General features: G+C 43.0%; 1 protein-coding gene across 1 annotated transcript; it reads left to right on the top strand.

Moving 5' to 3' along the window:
• The first annotated feature begins 585 nt into the window (after positions 1-585).
• LOC6035596 lies at positions 586-8795 on the top strand. Its single transcript, XM_038262167.1, is given in 2 exon segments — positions 586-3595; positions 3597-8795. Coding segments are annotated over 2 exon segments (2400 nt in total). The 5' UTR covers positions 586-2213; the 3' UTR covers positions 4615-8795.
• Positions 8796-17813: the final 9018 nt, after the last annotated feature.

Genomic DNA, 17813 nt, shown 5'->3' on the forward strand with positions numbered 1-17813 from the left:
AAAAAAAAACATAACCTAACTTAAAACTAACTTAAACTTACAATAAACTAAACTTGTGCATATGGGACATTTTTGCGAACATAGGCAATTTGGTTTTGCTCACATATTTGATGACTTCGGTAGCATTAACAAATAAAATGCATTCATAACATCAATTGGAACTTCTTATGTCACATTGGTTAGTTCATTTTTAAAATCTCGTCCCTTGTGTGCCGTTCTGTGACACGTCTGCTGTTAAAAAAATAAGATGTGTCTTAAGATAGCACACAAGCGACGAACTGTCAACAAGTCACTATTGATATACGTAACTCAAGATATTGAAATTCACCCAAATTTGTTTATCCTCACAAGACACAGAATTAAAAAGCAAATAGCATCACAACTGTTTCAAAATATTAAAGGATATTCAAATGTTATTTTCAAACTACTGAATACCACCCCACCGGGCTCGGCACGATCGTTCACTCGTGAGTAAATTTTGCCACAAACGCACCCGCAAAAAGAAAACCAAAACACTACCTCACTTATGATCTGAGTATGCTCTCGGACGGCTATGCGCAAACACGAAGACGCCAACCCGACGACGACGCCGAACGGCGCGTGTGAGTGTGTGTGCATGGTTCGGCACTGCGGTGGGAGAGACGATATAAAACCGGCGTAATTTCAATGCTGTATTTCAGTCTTTCAACATCACTTGTCGTGGAAACACCTTTGAAGATTGTGTATTTGTGCTCTAGAGAGAGACGAGTCGCGTGTGTGTACGACGCTCGCTATTCGATAGATATACTACACTAATAGCGTGAATACCCAGAGAGCCAGAGATCAAATCTCGAAATTTGCTACACTTTTTTTTTCTACCGAAACACGAACTGAACGAACACCCGCAAAGGCCTTCGAACTCCTTCGCAGAGACTCACGATTCGCGCGTGCGAAAAAGAATCAAGTGAAAATCATAACAAACCGAAGAGAGTGATTCGTGAACAATTTGTGCTCCGGAGGAACAAGGTGGTGCGATTGGATGGATGTTTACAATCAGTGGAAGATCATTGCTAGTGAAGGTAGAAAAACTGTAGCTGATTTTGCTGAGCTGAGCTGAAACTTCGAGGGAGACTGTTGTGTTGGCAAGTGCAAGTTTGCAGAGATTAAAACTGCGGCAAACCAGCTAGTGTTGGCCGTTAGGTGATCCCGCAAAAGCAACTCCAGAAGCCCTGTTTTCGGAAAGCTAGGTCCTTCATGTGGAATAATTCTGAAAGTGGCAGTAGCTAAGTTTTCCGAAAAACAGACCAAGTCCCAAAACTAAGAAAAAACCCTTCGCCGATCATACTGAAGCTTAATTTCACGCGAAGATTAATAGTGCATCGTGTTACGAACTAGAAAGCAAACAAATTTCGCCTGAACAAACGAAAAGTGCGCAATCATTTCGACAAACGCGACGAAGTCAACGAACGTGAAGAAAAGAGACTTGCCTGAACCACATTTCACTCTAATCAACGATAATTCAAATCAATTGTTAGTTGCAACCGTGCATGCAAGAAGATACTGTGTGGCAGTGAACTCGAAAGGAGGAACACAGAAAAAGCAAGACTGAATCGCTGAACCGAATTTGCTCCACCTCAACACCCGTTCGTCGTCCGTCCATCGGTTCCGTTTGTCGTCGTCGTCCAAAAAGTCCGCTACTCTCCGTTCCGCAGCACTAACTCCCGCCCCACGTCTGTGGCTGTGTGCGCGTGCTTTTGTGGCGAAAAGTGTAATTGTGAAAGTACCCTAAACTCCCCGAACCGTACCCTCACCGTGTGTGCACTTTGAGAGACTTTGACGAGAGTGTAGTAGCGGAAAGCAAAGAAAAAGTAACCAGCAGGCAGTAACAACTGGTGAAGGAACTGGACGAAAAACCGACGAAAATTGCGCAAAGGGAGCGAAACAGAGTGTGTTAGTTCGGATCGAATGCATGGAAAACGTCTATTATAACAGTATTGGAAAATTGTTTCATGCGGGAGCGGCGAAATCGGCGAAATTAGTTAGCCCCCAACAGTGATAATCGGCTGTGCAGAAAATATTTAACTCATCGTTGTAAATACTCGAAACACACACACACACACGCAACCGCAGCGGGGTCCTTTGCCCAAATCACGGAAAGCCATATTAGATAGAGCCTCGACTAGAGTACATACTAGGGTAAATAATCAAACCAACTATTAACGGCTGCTTGCAACATGTCTTCAGCTAGTGCCCCGACGACTGGTGAATCGGTGGAAATGCCATCGGTGGCCGCCGTGGAGGTGGCGCCTGCAGCCCCAGCAAGCAGTAATGCAAGAATCGTTGAAAAGGTGGAAACCGCCACAATGACTGATATGCTTCCCATAGAAAATGAAGAAAGTGAAAGTGCTGCTGCTCCGAGTAGTAAAGTTTGCAGCAGCGAAGAGGTGAAGCCTGAACCACAGTCGCTAGTTCAGTGTGAACCACCAGCAGCAGCAGCAGCAGCAGTAGCAGCAGCATCAGTGATGCCAGTGCCAGAAAAGAGTGAGTTGATCATCAAGGAGACCATGCAACACATGGAAGCACTAGAACTGGACGACGAGGCCGTTGTTGTCGAGGAAGAACCCGACACCCTGTCGCCACTCATGACCGACAATCATACGTATCTTCAGCATCAGGAGTTGATGCGGGAGGAGGGTGAAACGAGTCCGCAGCATCACTATCATCACCACCGTCATCACCACGGTCATGACGAGATCCACGATTACGACCTCGACGACGACGAAGAGGAAGACGATGAGATGTACATGGAGGACGATGACCATATGGATCCGGCAGCACCGGCGGTCAGCATGAAGCATTCGGACACGAAAGACTCGATTAGTTCCATCGACAGCGATGTTTCATTGTCTTACGATAGAAGAAGTTCGACCGAATCGCAGAATCCGCCGGAAGACGCCGGAACGGGATCGTCCGATGATAACGCCAAGGACTCGGGCTGTGAAATCACCAAGAAGCTGATGGATGCAACGTCCGCCGAAGAGGAAGCGTACGAGGTTCCCGACGATGATATGTGCGAGAAGATTGTCGAACAGGTAGAATTCTACTTCTCGAACGATAACATTCTGAAGGATGCGTTCCTGCTGAAGCACGTGAGACGCAACAAGGAAGGATTTGTCAGCCTGAAGCTGGTGTCGAGCTTCAAACGCGTTCGTCAGCTGACCAAGGATTGGCGCGTGGTAGGTGAAGCCATCAAACGTAAAAGTGTCAAGATTGAACCAAATGATGTGGGCACGAAGATTCGTCGCCTGGAACCACTGCCAGTGTACGATGAGACAACTCCATCCCGGACTGTGGTAGCCACGGGACTGCCGTACGACAAGTATACCGTGGAGAAGGTGTCCGAGCTGTTCTCGAAGTGCGGAGAAATTTCTCTGATTCGTGTGCTGCGTCCCGGTGGCCCCATCCCAGCGGATGTCCGTCAGTTCATCAACAAACATCCGGAACTGCAGCAGAACGAATGCGCACTGATCGAGTTTACTGAATCAGCTTCAGCTCGCCGTGCTCAAAACATGGAAGAGTTCATCGTACTGGAGTTGGTCGCCCCCAAAAGAAGACTGGCAAAAAGCCAACGTAACCAAGTTTGTGGAGAACTACAAGTTTGCAGGCCAAGACATGGAGCGCAGCCGCGGGGGTGAGGCCTTCGATCGGTTCAAGATGCGCCGTGGTTCGGCTGGGTTTTACCCGAAGCCGGAAATGCAACATGTATACCAGCAAATGGTCGCACAACCACTGCCGCACCATGAGCAGCCAACCATGCAGCAAATTGTGCCGCTGCAGCCCCAGCAGCAACAACAGCAACCAATGTACATACCGCACTCGCCACAGCAGCGAAAGTATTCGTACGGAAATGAAAACTTTGACTATTTCAACCGTCGTCCGAGCACTTTCTCGATGGGCAGCAACGATCAGTCTCGCAAGTATTCCAGCTGTTCGGACGGCTACTCTAGCTGTGGGGAAATGTCTCGCCGTACATCGCAGTGCTCGTCCGCGGCAGACAGCATGTCTCGCCGAGCGTCCAACTGCTCCGAAGTGCCATCCAGAAGAACGTCCAACTGTTCCGAGTTTTGCTCGTGCTCGCGCAGAATGTCCCAGTGCTCGGACGTGTACCGTCGGATGTCCCAATGCTCGGAACACAACGTGCGCAAATTCTCGGTCGGATCCAACTACGATCGCAAGTTTACCAACTCACCGGAAATGGTCATGCCCCAGCGCCGTATCTCGATGGACTCCAACTACGAGCGCAAGTTCTCCAACGGATCGATGGGCTTCGAGAGCCCCAACATTTCGCCGCGTAAATATTCCAACGGATTCGACCCGCTGCGGAAACTGTCCAGCAGCTCGGAGTACTACAACGGACGTCGTATCTCAACCGATTCCGGCTACGACCGGCGCATCTCGGTGGGATCGGAATGCTCTAGCGCGGGACCCCGATCGCGCTCGAACAGTGCCGTCCAGATGCAGTGCCATCAGCATCAGGTCCAGGGTGAGGCGGTTCGTACCCCGATCGGACCAGACGGCAGCAAAGGATTCGGGTCGCGGACTCGTCGCGTCGGCCAGATCGTCCCCCCGGCCTAAGCTCGTCGAAGCCTGCCACAAAACAGAACATCCACACCCACGTAGGTTCGTTAGGTTACATATTTTGCTTCTTACACCTAAGTATTGCGCACGTCCCGAAGTATTGTATGTGGGAGTGAATTGCGTACGATCGAGAACCAACGACGCACCCTCGCTAGAACTGCCCCAGCCCAAACGATCGTCGTCGTCTCCACGACCTAAAGACTTTCACTGTCCCAGATCGCCGTTTACCTTCACGTGCTGCATAGCTCGGTGCATAGCACCCTCGTCGACCAGACTGATCGCAAATAATTGCGCAAAGTCAACGACGCCGCCACAAAGCCGAGAACCGCGGGCTATGAGACTGTACTCGACGGTCAGGTCTGCAGATAAAAACGTGCTCCACACACGATCGCCGAGCCGAGAAGAGAGCGAGTGGAGGTAGACAGCGTGGCGTGGCGACACGTGAGCGCGGTAGCGCCGATCAACAGGTCTGCGGGTGAACGGGAGAAGTGAGAGAATGAGCGAGGTTCGGTGAGATCCAGTGATGCCAGTTGATTGTAAAATTCTTATCATTGAACTTGATCACTCTTCGAGGACGCAGGGTAGCAAAACTTAAATTTTACCAGTGATCATTTCAGTCAAATTGAGTTTCCGACAAATCCCACTACTCAGCCTTCGAGATAGCGATCAAGTTCAAAGCCTGGCATCACTGCTTCCGGCTTTGTCGACGCCGAGAATGATGAATGAGCGGCGCACCGTCTCCCACTCTCTCTCTCTCTCTCTCTCTCGCTCTCTTCGGGCACGATCGCGAAACGATCTTTGACTGGGACGGTGACGGCAGGGGGCCATGTGCGTTGGCCGGCCGACGTCGCGACGATGCTGATCTTGGCTCTTGTGGTCGATCGGCGACGGAATGCGTCGTGGTCGGAACCTTTTATGAATGTCTCAGCGAGTGTTTGCGTGACGAGAATCTTGTCAGATTTCTATTTTTATTCTAGGTTAAGTTTCTTTTTGTTTTGTTATTTTGTTTCGCTGTTACTATTATCATCGACCTTGTATCGCGTGACATTGTTTAGTTATTTTTTACACACAAACACACTCTCTCGTATTTATTCTTAGTTTTGTTCGCGCATTACTAGTTGGTTAGCTCGTTAGGATTGGCGGCAGCAGCACACACATTTATACGCGTGCATCAAGATATTAGTGTCCCATGGGGTCGCAGGCTTAGCATTACTTTAAAAAAAACCCGTAGGTTAGGTGACTCTATTGTCTACTTCGCACCTTTCATAAGCAGAGAGTAATAGTCATTCTAGGTTGTTCGTTTACGCCAAAGGCGCGTGTGATGGATTGCGGAGGATCTTTGCGAATCGGGCTTGGTGTTTTTTTCTCTCTCTTAAAAATGTCAAGTTCGTTAGACACTATCAATCAAACGCTTTCAAACGATCACAGAACGTTCTCTCGAAACTAGTCATAAATTCACTTCGTGCCTCGAATGACCTTGACCTGTTTTTCACGGATTCAAATTCAGGGTCTTTGTCTTAACCGTATTCTCTTGAAATGGGGTACAGTGCTTCAAAGCTTTAAAGCTTACATTTTCGTCTTTTACAAGCAAAAACTTTATATAAGCACTTAGAAAATCTTTTAGAATGATTCAATTTTAACTTTTGACAATTTAATTTATTCTTAAAAAAAAATTAGACGAAATAAAAATTTTGACGATTTGTTTTGTTATACAGAGACAGCTCATTGATTCGAATATCACTAATTTGTACTTTTTTGTTATTCATAAAACTTTAAACTGTCAAAATTCAACTGTAATTTGTTGGAATTTGTGAATTTGATTTCGGTTGTTCTACAGCAGTTACATTCAAATTAACGTTTTTTTCTGTAATTGATTGTAACGACTGAAAAGAAAAGCTAAGCAATCTCAAATGAAAGTGTACAAGAAGCAAAGTTAGGCATGCTACCTTTACAATTTTAAGAAGATTGCTAATAACTAACATTATAAAACAGAACGGATTTGAAGCTTTTCAATATCAATCTTTGATTATTTTTTTGTTTTTTTAAGCTAACGTCAGGAAATCACTTTTTAAACTAATTGGTTGTCAATATCAATTAGGTCTCAACAGATAACAAGACAACTCTCAAATCAGTTTGAACATAGATTGGCCAATGAATTTTCATGAGCCAATTTCTCCAAAATTTACAGTAGAAAATCCCCTTCGAATTGCTGGCCAGTGTCATCGACAGATGGTCACAAATTAAATCAAAATCGCCACAATTTCCTCTAATGCACTTGGCTCCACCGGAATCAAGCGGAATAATGCAACAAACGGTGAAAGGCTGAGTGAAAAGCGTTGTCCAGAAACGAAAAAAAATTAGACCTGTCACGCAGACATTTGGGGCTGGCCGCTTTCCAGCTGATCGCATTTCCCGGCGAACTGCCATCAAACTAAGCCAACAAACTTCCCCGGCTGCGGCAGTAGTAATAATTAGCGCCAGCGCGTGGCGTGTTTGAGAAAAAAAAACGAAAAATACACTCAGTTGGGTAAAACTCATTATTTTTTACAGATATTATCTAACAAGTTTAGCCAAAAAAGAGTAAAATTTTAAGATTAGTTGGAATGAAGTGATTTCTTAATCAGAAGAAAATTCAATAACGTTAAGTGACCAAGTGCTTTTTAATTCAAATGGTTAACTTATGTTTTTACAGCACACTAATCAATCTAATTCCATTACATTTTAACAAATCTGTTCAATTTTTCCGGAATTATTCATGCTATAAAAATTTCAGTAATATTTTTTTTGAGCACTTTAAATCTTTTTTCAAACTGAGTGTACTATCACGTGGAGAAATGACTCCGAAGACGCCATTCGCGAGAAAGTCTCGGTTGAAATTTCCCTTCCTTCAATCCGTTCCGTTCCGGCGCGGTTCGCAACGTTCCAGGCACCTGGCCAGCTGTTGCTGGTGCTGGTGGCCATAAAAGTTAATGAACGTAACTCGCGCGATTGAGGTAAACGAACAACAACAAACAGATAATAGTTTAACGCTTCATACACTTCCACGTTGCGATCGGGCAGTGGTGTCTGGGGTGGGCAGTTAAGGGGCAGCCTCACGTGAGCTCGCCTGACTTAACGAGGCGCACATTACCGGGTTTTGGACCGCGCCGCCGCCGGTCCAAATGCGCCTCTCTGAACTACACTGTTGTAGGAGTTAATGAATGAACGAACGAATGCATGAATGAAGTTTGTTTCCTTCTTCTTTCGCTTCTTACTGCACTTGGATCGCAGCGGATCGCTATCGCAACCTGGAAGTGACTCAACTCGAAATTAATCCAAGTCTGATGATATTTTTTTCTTCGTTCGAAAGCATAACAAACAGTAGCAGGTTGTACCAGCTGATTTACACAAAATTTACATTAGGCACCTTGTTTTTATATACGACACACAGATATTATACTTAAGCCAAACATTTGTTGAAAAGTTAGAGAGCAAGTTCTGCGCGTACAGTATCGCGATGAAGGTCTGAACGAAATTTGGAAGAAAAGTGGCTGCTATGACAGTTAGTTTATAACATAAATATATTTACGAATAAATGCCCTAAGAAAGAATAAACCGACCATACTAACCCATCACTGTAAATAGTACTTAAGTCTGATGAACAATAAACCAATCGAAATAAATGCTGGGATGAATGCAAAATGAAACAAAAAATACAACAGCTGTGTAACGCAAGTGCACTTAGTTGTCTGTTTAGAACAATAATTATATTAATTATTACGAAACGAAATCGCCTAGAATTATCCAGAACATTAATCAAAAAACGGAGAAAAAATCAAACGAAATTTTACACATCATTTAGGCAAATAAGAAAAAAGCAGAAGAAAAAAAAGTAACAAGTAAAACGTGATAGAAAGTAAGGCAACCCGTTGAGGCGATGCGTCCAACGAACCAAGAACTGTGAAGTGAGATAATAAATTGGCTAGAGCTGTAAGTTAGGCCTTGTACTACCTACCAACTACTACTACTACCTTTTTATACGTGGACTTATTTTTAACGCATAACTTATCGGTTTAGAACGTACAGTGAAGAAAGATAGAAAGAGCAAGCTTTGGAAGCGTGAAAAAAGTGAAACAATTTGTATAGCGTAAATAATTTTAGACATTAAAATGAGCTACTATCAATAGTTTTAAACAAAACTGTCGCGTTGGCTTTTCAATCGTAAGCGAGCGGTATCACAATCAAGTCCCTCAGAAGGTTTGTTTTTTTTTGTCGAAAGTTCATATCACGGTGTGTTTCTTTGAACAAACTTAAGAGAAAAAAATGGCAAGTCTGATATCTGGCATTATCAAAGAAGGGCTATTTCCCGATATTTAACGGGGTTCGCCGTAATAATTCGTCGGCAACTTTTTTCAAAAGGTTTTGTTCGTTATTATTTTTCTTCAGAAAAGTCGCTGAAATCGATGGATTCATGTACATATCTGGAGTTTTTTTTTTTAAAAGGTCCAATAAACCAAATTTTCAGTTTTTGCTTTATGGGTGTTTTTTAATACCCCTGACTCAAGGCGGTTTTAAAAACACCCAAAAAGCAAAAACTGGAAATTTGGTTTATTGGACCTTTTCAAAAAAAACTCAAAATATTCATCAAATTTCTTTTAAAAAAACTCGGTAATCTGTGTTCTTCGTTTGATTGGGAATAAAATCAAGAAATTTTGAAGAAAGCCATATCTCTGGTTATATTGATCGAAAATCAACACTTTAAAAAAGTATTTTTTTCTTCTGGAAACTGTTCTTTCTATACTGATTGATTGAAAAATGTTTTGAAATGGCAGGGTGCAAAACGGAAGAGGATTGAAAAAAATAATTTTGGAAACCTTTAGCTTTTTAATGAGATGCTCAAAGTTTAGCAGTGTTTTATGCCTTAATTTTGTATCCAGGTAATCTATTGCTGTATTTTATTTTTTATGGAAAATTGTATATTGAAATTGAACATTGAAATGATATTTAAAGGATATTTATTGGGGATTCCAGCTTGAATTTTTGGCTTATTTCAAAGAAAGCTAGAAATCTGGTAAATTTGGTTAGGAAACTTTTTATTTGAAGTCAAATATATAACTCAGAGATCACCAAGGCATATTCATAAGAAATCTGATGGTCATGTAAATTAATCCATCGATTTTCAGTAACTTTTCTGAAGAAAAACCCTATAAAATCTAAAATAAATCTTCAAATAAAATTTTGCTCTATAACCCCGACGAAATATTTTGAGGGACCCCGCAAAATGTCGGTAAAAAGTCCTTCTATAATGGTCCTAAATATTAAACTTGCGGATTTTTTAACTTAATGTTCTCGAAAAATACACCATGCATCTAATCACCTTTTATTTGCGTCCAAGTAAGCCAACATCGGTTGAAATTGCGTTTTTTGCCATCCTAACACAGCGTTGGTTACCCGAATAGTCAAACAAAAACACTCCCTTTTCTAAATATTAACATAAAATTTGTTAAACTATCATATTTTTCGAAAAACAGGTGGTTTTACATCGTATGAAAATTTCAGAGATGTTTATATTGGGGCGTTGGCCCCGGTCTAAACTATAGGTCGCATTATAGATCCGGACAAAGTTTTCTTCAAAATATCTGAGATCCGGCCTCTAAAAAGTGCATAATAACACTTAACTACTCATAACTTTTGACAGGCTTGTCAGATTTCCAATATTTTGGACGCGTTAGAAAGGTCTTTTCAAACCCTTTTTGAAAATGTATAACATGACGAGTTTTCTTACAAAAACCACCCTTTTAACAATCTTCCGTCCTTTAGCTAAAATCGTTTTTTCAGCATAACTTTTGAAGTATTAAACTAAACTTTATATTTTTCAATAGCGACTTATGAGTCCCCAAGACGCATCGAATGAGACCAAAACAGACAAAATCGGTTGAGCCATTGCGAAGATAACCCAGTGCAAATTATTTGATCAACATCCCACCGCACACAGACATTTGCTCAGAATTTAAATCTGAGTCGATATGTATTCGTGGAGGTGGGTCTAGGAGGTCAAATTAAGAATTTCATTTTCGAGTGATTTTATAGTGATTTTTTTCCTCAGTATGGTTAGGAAGGCAAAAATTCAGTTTTAATTCAAGCAGTAACAATTTTTTGTTTTTATTTAGATTTTTTAAATAAAAATAGTTTTTTGTTTATAAAAGTGAATTACCGTCATTGCATTTTGAAAATATTTAAATGCAGTTGCTCTAATATTTCAATTAATTATAAATTTTCACTATCAACTAAAATTACTAAACATTCACAATAGTAAAATGCGTTGATTGTTGACATCTTAACACAAAACTCACGTCACTTTGCGTTTCCATTACGTCAGCCAACGTGTGGTGCGTTCTGAAAGACCATGCCAAATTTATTCTTATGCAAGGCACTTCCCGCACAATTACCTGATTGCATGGCGCAAAAAATACACCAAAACGCCCCCACAACTAGACCTCTAATCCTGGCAATTTAATTAGCCGTCCATCGACACAGGTTCCTTCGGGGAGGGAAGGGCGAACCGTCCGACCGTCCGCCCGGCCACATCATAATCCGATTTGTGGCCTCGTGCCACACTTGAAGCTCTGCGCTCTGGCGGCGGCACCCTGGCTTTACGCGCGTCTGCCCATAAATTGATGACAAATGCGGTCGCCCCTAAACAAGTCATAGGAAGACCTTAATAATGTCCACCCCCGCCGAAAAACCTCCCCGACCATCGACGTCCTTGCGGATGCTCGCCGAAGCCGCGTGTCGCTTTGAATCGACCGTTTGACGTTGAAGAACCGCGGGCGCAGATTCCTAAAATAACTTTCACCTTCTAGCCGCAGAGATGTCGACACTTGCGAAATAATTATAGCCGCGTCGTCGTAGCAGGCCGTGGTGTGGTGGTGAGTTTATGAGCTTGACCTGAAAATGGATTAGAACTGAGCGAGTCAGCAGGCCGTTGAGGTAAGGTATTCGGCAAGGATCTAGATTCCCACAGAACGATCTTTTGGAATTAATGTGGAAGTCGTCATGTCAGAGGTGCGACTCTGTGACGAATTGCCAACCTTGGTGGGTCGATGTCACAGACACTTGCTCGACTCACGACGGATGGCGACAACACCAGTGAAACAAGGGGGAAATTTTGTAGGGGAAGGTGGGGCAAGAGGAACAATCGCTCCTAAGGTCGTAATTTTTACAATTTTGATTATTTCCAATATGAGGAATTGTTGCTAGCAATGCAATTAGCTGATTCTACTACCACATAACCGCCAAAACGGCGTAAACGCCACGAGGAATAAGATTCAATTAAGTTTTTTTCAAAACCATTGTTTTCTTATAATATTTGGAAAGTACAAAATAAGGCTTAGGGTTCGTTTTAAGGCTCATTTTATCAAAATGCTATTTTTCCTAGATCAGTAATGTCCCTACCAATGACTTGCACGTATTACAAAGTGTGATTTATGTTTTGGTTATTTTTGTAGAGAGCTTTTAAAAAATCTTGTTTAGGTGGGGCAAGTGTATCATATGGATTTTTAGTATGGAAAAAAATTGCTTCAGCAATATATTTTATTGTGAAAAAATACATAAAAGTTCTTCAAAACTGATAAACAATTGTTTAAAGAATTGTCCATACACGATATAATAGTATCATGAAAATGTACTATTTATCATCTATGTAATATTTTGTCGTAAAAACGGTCAAATTTATAGTAAAATATTATTTTTTAATCTAAAAATGAAAGAAACGTTTTAAATACATCCTAATCTGATGTGATAATAGTTCAATTGTTAGTAAATTAGCATGTTTTTTCATGCATTGTTACTGTTGCCCCAACGGGTTGTTCGTCTTGCCCCACTAGTTGAGTAGAACGTACGAAAATAAAAATTTTAAAATCAATTTTTACATAAAAACAGAATTTTTAAAAACTTGTTTTATCAAAGTCTTACACAGAAAAAAATATGTATATTTACACAGCACGTAATTACTGTTTCTTATGTAAACTCACTCAATGTAATGTGGAAATATAATGTTAAGAGTAAATAGTCATGGAAATTACTCCAATGTAAATCTAAATCTAATGTAAATCATAAATCTAATGGAAACGTTGAGCATGGAAACTCAAATCTGATGAATTTCTACCCGTGTTCGGCTTCCTGTAAATTCCTATCCAATGTAAATCATATATCCAATGTATTTCTGCCAAACATTGACTTCAAAACTACCCGAACTAAAAATAGTTATATTTGGTTCTCTTTCTATCGCTCTCATATTTCGCTGGCCCACTGCCTGAGCCTCGACCTGACCAAGTTGATGCTTTTGCCGCTCGTTTATAAAATGCGAAGATGGCTCAGTCGGCAGCGGGTAGCAGCAGTAACACCGAACGTCCTACCCGTCGTCTGTTCGATTCCAGTCCAGCGTTATTCCACTTGGCCGTCGGCGAGAAAGCGTCCCCTACCAACTTTTTAAAATCCGAATTTCATTTTGCTGCCCGCTGCAATCATTTTAAAATAGAACATAGGCCACACCCTTTTCCTACTGCAATCCAAGTCGAGCTTCTCATTCCCATTGGCCAATCAGAATTAGTTGATTTGAATTAATGTAAATTCCAAAAGTAATGTAAATTCCAAAATTAATGTAAATTTTCAAAGCTAATGTAAATTTACAATAAATCTAATGTAAATTTCCAATGACTTACTTTACTTTACTTTTACTGCTCATACAACCCCCGGGTCATGAGCTGTCTCCAGATGCGCTGCCACTGAACTCGGTCTTGGGCTGCTACTCTCCAATTCCAACTCGGAACTCCCACACTTCGAAGATCTTCCTCCACTTGGTCTAACCACCTTGCACGTTGCGCCCCCCCTCCGACGCGTTCCAGATGGCTCCGAATTGAACACCAACTTCACCGGATTGATAGTCTGGTTCGGTTGGCGCGCAACCAGCGCGTCCGGCATTCTCGCGACGTGTCCGGCCCACCTGATCCGGCCAGCCTTGGCGACTTTCCGAATGTTTGGCTTGCCGTAGAGTTGCGCCAGCTCGTGGTTCATCCTTCTCCTCCATACCGTGTTCTCACGCACGCCGCCAAAGATCGTCCTAAGCACTCGCCGTTCGAAAACTTCAAGTGCTTGCAGGTCCTCCTCGAGCATCGTCCACGTCTCGTGCCCGTAGAGAACGACCGGTCTTATCAGCGTTTCGTACATGGTGCACTTTGTACGCCGGGAAAGATGACCAGACCGTAGGGTCTTGTGGAGTCCATAGTAGGCACGACTACCGGTGATGATGCGCCTCCGAATTTCTCTGCTGCAGTTGTTGTCCGACGTAACCAACGAACCGAGGTACACAAACTCCTCCACGACCTCGAACTCGTCGCCGTCGATCGTCACGCTCGGTCCTATGCGAGCCCTAAGGGACTCGGTTCCTCCTGCCAGCAGATAAGTCTTCGCCACATTCACCTTCAATCCAACCTTTTCTGCTTCCCGCTTCAATTCGGTGTACCGCCTGGCCACCTCCTCGAACGTCCTGCCGACAATGTCCATGTCGTCGGCATAGCAGATGAATTGGCTGGATCGGTTGATAATCGTGCCCCGCATGTTGAAGCCCGCCCGCCTCATTACACCTTCAAGCCCAATGTTGAAACAGAGGCCGGAGATACCGTCGCCTTGTCGCAGTCCCTTGCGCGATTCGATCGGGTCGGACATCGCCCCCGAAATCTTCACGCTGCACCGTGCCCCGTCCATCGTTGATTTCACCAGTCTGATCAGCCCTTGGGAAAGCCGTTCTCGTACATGATCTTCCATAGCTCTTCGCGATCGACCGAGTCGTACGCGGCTTTGAAATCGATGAACAGGTGGTGCGTCGGGATCTGGTACTCGCGACATTTTTGGAGGATTTGGCGTAGCAAAAAGATTTGGTCCGTCGTCGATTTCCCCTCCACAAAACCGGCTTGGTACGGCCCAACGAAATCCTTTGCTCGCTCCGACAGACGACAGAAGATGATCTGAGACAGCACTTTGTAGGCCGCGTTGAGAATAGTGATGGCTCGATAGTTCTCACATTCCAACTTGTCCCCTTCTTGTAGATCGGGCATATTACTCCCTCTTTCCACTCCTCCGGTAGCTGTTCTGTGTCCCAGACCTTGACGATCAGCCGGTGTAGACAGGCCGCCAGCTTGTCCGGGCCCATCTTGATGAGTTCAGCACCGATACCATCCTTACCCGCTGCTTTGTTGTTCTTCAGCTTCTTGATGGCATCCTTAACCTCCCTCATCGTGGGTGCTGGCTCGTCCTCGCCGTCCACCATACCGCTGACGTCGTTTCCCCCGTCGTCCTCGTACTCCGCCTCTGGGCCGTTCAGGTGCTCGTCGAAGTGCTGCTTCCACCTTTCGATCACCTCACGCTCGTCCGTCAAGATTCCTCCGTCTTTATCCCGGCACATTTCGGCTCGCGGCATGAAGCCAGTCCGGGATTGACTGAGTTTCTTGTAGAACTTTCGCGTTTCGTTGGAGCGATACAGCTGCTCCATATCCTGGAACTCCAACTCTTCCAGGCGGCGCTTCTTATCCCGGAAGAGATGGGTTTGCTGTCTTCGCAACTGTTTGTACGACTCCTTGTTCCCACGGGTGTTGTGCAGCAGCCACTTGTCCCGCGCTGCTTTCTTCTCGTCCCAAATCGCCTGACATTCCTCGTCGAACCAGCCGTTCCGTCGAACTCGGTCCACGTACCCGATGGCGCTCGATGCCGCTGCGTTGATGGCTGCTTCCATATGGCTCCAGCAGGCCTCCAGAGGGGCTTCGGCAAGCTCACCCTCGTCAGGCAACGCAGCTTCGAGTTCCCGCGCGTACTGGGTAGCGACCTCATGGTCCTTGAGCCGCTCCAGATTATACCGCTGCGGGCGACGGTACCGGATCTTGTTGACCTCAGACAGGCGTTGGCGCAGCTTAGCCACCACCAGGTAGTGGTCCGAGTCGATGTCCGCGCCACGGTAGGTTCTGACGTCGATTATGTCCGAGAAGTGCCGACCATCGATGAGAACATGGTCGATTTGAGTCTCCGTGTCGTTTGGTGATCTCCAGGTGTACTTGTATAGGGAGGTGTGCTGGAAGAAGGTACTACGTATGGCCATGTTTCGGGAGGTAGCGAAGTCGATGAGTCGTAGGCCGTTCTCGTTCGTCTGCTGGTGGGCGCTGAACCTCAATTTCCAATGAACCTAATGTAAATATACATCATTTATCATGATACCTTTAGGTACATGATAAATAATGTAAATTTACAGGAATATTTTTTTCTGTGTAGTTAAGACCTGGAATAAGATGATTCTAAAAAAACCGACAGATTTTTTAACGTTTTTAATGGGTTATAAAGAGCATTTCCTTAGCTTGTTACACTTGCCCCACTTTCCCCTATACAAGCGAGTTGACACAGAGAGTGGCACGCAGGGGGTAAGTATCAGGCCGTCAAGGAAGTTGTAAGATCGCGAAAAAAGTTTGATTTAACTTGAAGCACAGTAATAGCAACTGTTTAACTACACAAGTCGACATTTTTGAAGTTGATGTCAATAAACGTTTTTGCTTCGTAAAGATATGATAGATTTAGTCTCCCTGAACAAGCTACAATCAATAGAAATGAATTTAAGTGAATATCTTACCAATAAATTCAATTAAAAGTATCGGGTATAAATGGTATGGAATCATCTTAAGCACCCACGTTTATTAAGGTGGCAGATGGTGTCTTTAACTTTTGGGGCAATGACTGTCGATGATGGTTCTGAATTCAGGCTCCAGAAATAGTACATTGAAATGAAAAAATAATCACTGTATGTAAAATGCTTATACAAACAACAATAAGAATACCTTTTTTGGTTGAAACATTCTGAATCAATATTGGAATGTTTTTTCTAAAAATAAATGTGGCTACCAAATGGCCGATTGGGGATGATGCCTTTCAGAGCCTTAAAAATAAAAGGGGTGTGGATGGTTATGAGTAAGAGGGTGCGCATGGTTGTTTAAGATGATTTTATAACATTTATTCATTAAATTGGGTCCTAAAATGAAGCTTAGATTGCTGATATTATTGTTTACAGCGATAAAGCTTATTTTTCTGAGTACAATGACCCTTTGTACGACCACAAAGAGTTTAAAATGGATTTTTAAACCAATTTTGAAAAATTAACCTCGCGGTCCTTCTTGACAGAAAAGCTCCTACTTGACAGCTCGTTCCAAGGGGACCATAGTTGATGCATCGAAAAAATGTTGTCTTGTCAAAAAAAAAAATTGCATTAAAATGAAAAAAAGTAATCAGGAATGGTTTTTAATCGTGTTTTTTACCGTTGTACATAAAAATTTACACAGGGCTTTAGTACCCAATTAACAATTTTATTTACTGGCAGGCACGGGGTTTTGGGAGAGGGGAGGGGTAGTATTTTTTGAGAAATAGCAAGAAAACTATCATTTGCGGGGTGAACGATAATTTTTGAACTTTTTCCTATGGTATGAAATTTCACATTTTTCAATTAAGTATTGTTATAAATCCATATGGACATGATTTATGGTTTAGATCATATCATTTCTTACGGGAAATGATGCATGGAATATTTTTCCTAAAGCACGCACTCTCACTCTCTCTCAAAAAATGTCGAGTTGTGCTCAACTGATCTCATCCGCATAGCTTAAAAGACCTTTAAACAAAGTCTTGGAGTCTCATAGTTCATCAAGTTCTCTACAATACTAATTTTGACAATTCTTATCCGATATTGACCGTGATATGATAATCATTTATAAGATCTTTTAGAGTTGTACATTATGACTTTTTATTTTTCAAAGTTTTTTTTTTCCATTTTTATTAAATCTACAATTGAAGGCTTAGTAAATTTGAAAAAAAATTTAAATAATTTCTCCCATTTAGTTGAGCAACCCAAACTTAGATTAGCAGCAGTTTACGGTAAACGTTCAGTTTTTGTGAGTGCACCATTTATTAAAATAAATCATGTCTAATCTACGAAGGACTTTAGCAATCAATAACGAGTGAATGTTCGACGAATAGTTCTACTGAAACTGCCTCACCCTATTTTTCATAGGGACGTTCACGTGGAGTTTTTTTTTATTATAGCACGAAGTTCATTCCCGTACCACCCCAACGCTCGTTTATTGAACACTCTACTACAGCGGGCAAGGGAAATGTGATCTTGAAAATCG

The sequence above is a fragment of the Culex quinquefasciatus genome, chromosome 3 (assembly GCF_015732765.1).
Source record: "Culex quinquefasciatus strain JHB chromosome 3, VPISU_Cqui_1.0_pri_paternal, whole genome shotgun sequence".
NCBI classification, from domain to species: Eukaryota; Metazoa; Arthropoda; class Insecta; order Diptera; family Culicidae; genus Culex; species Culex quinquefasciatus.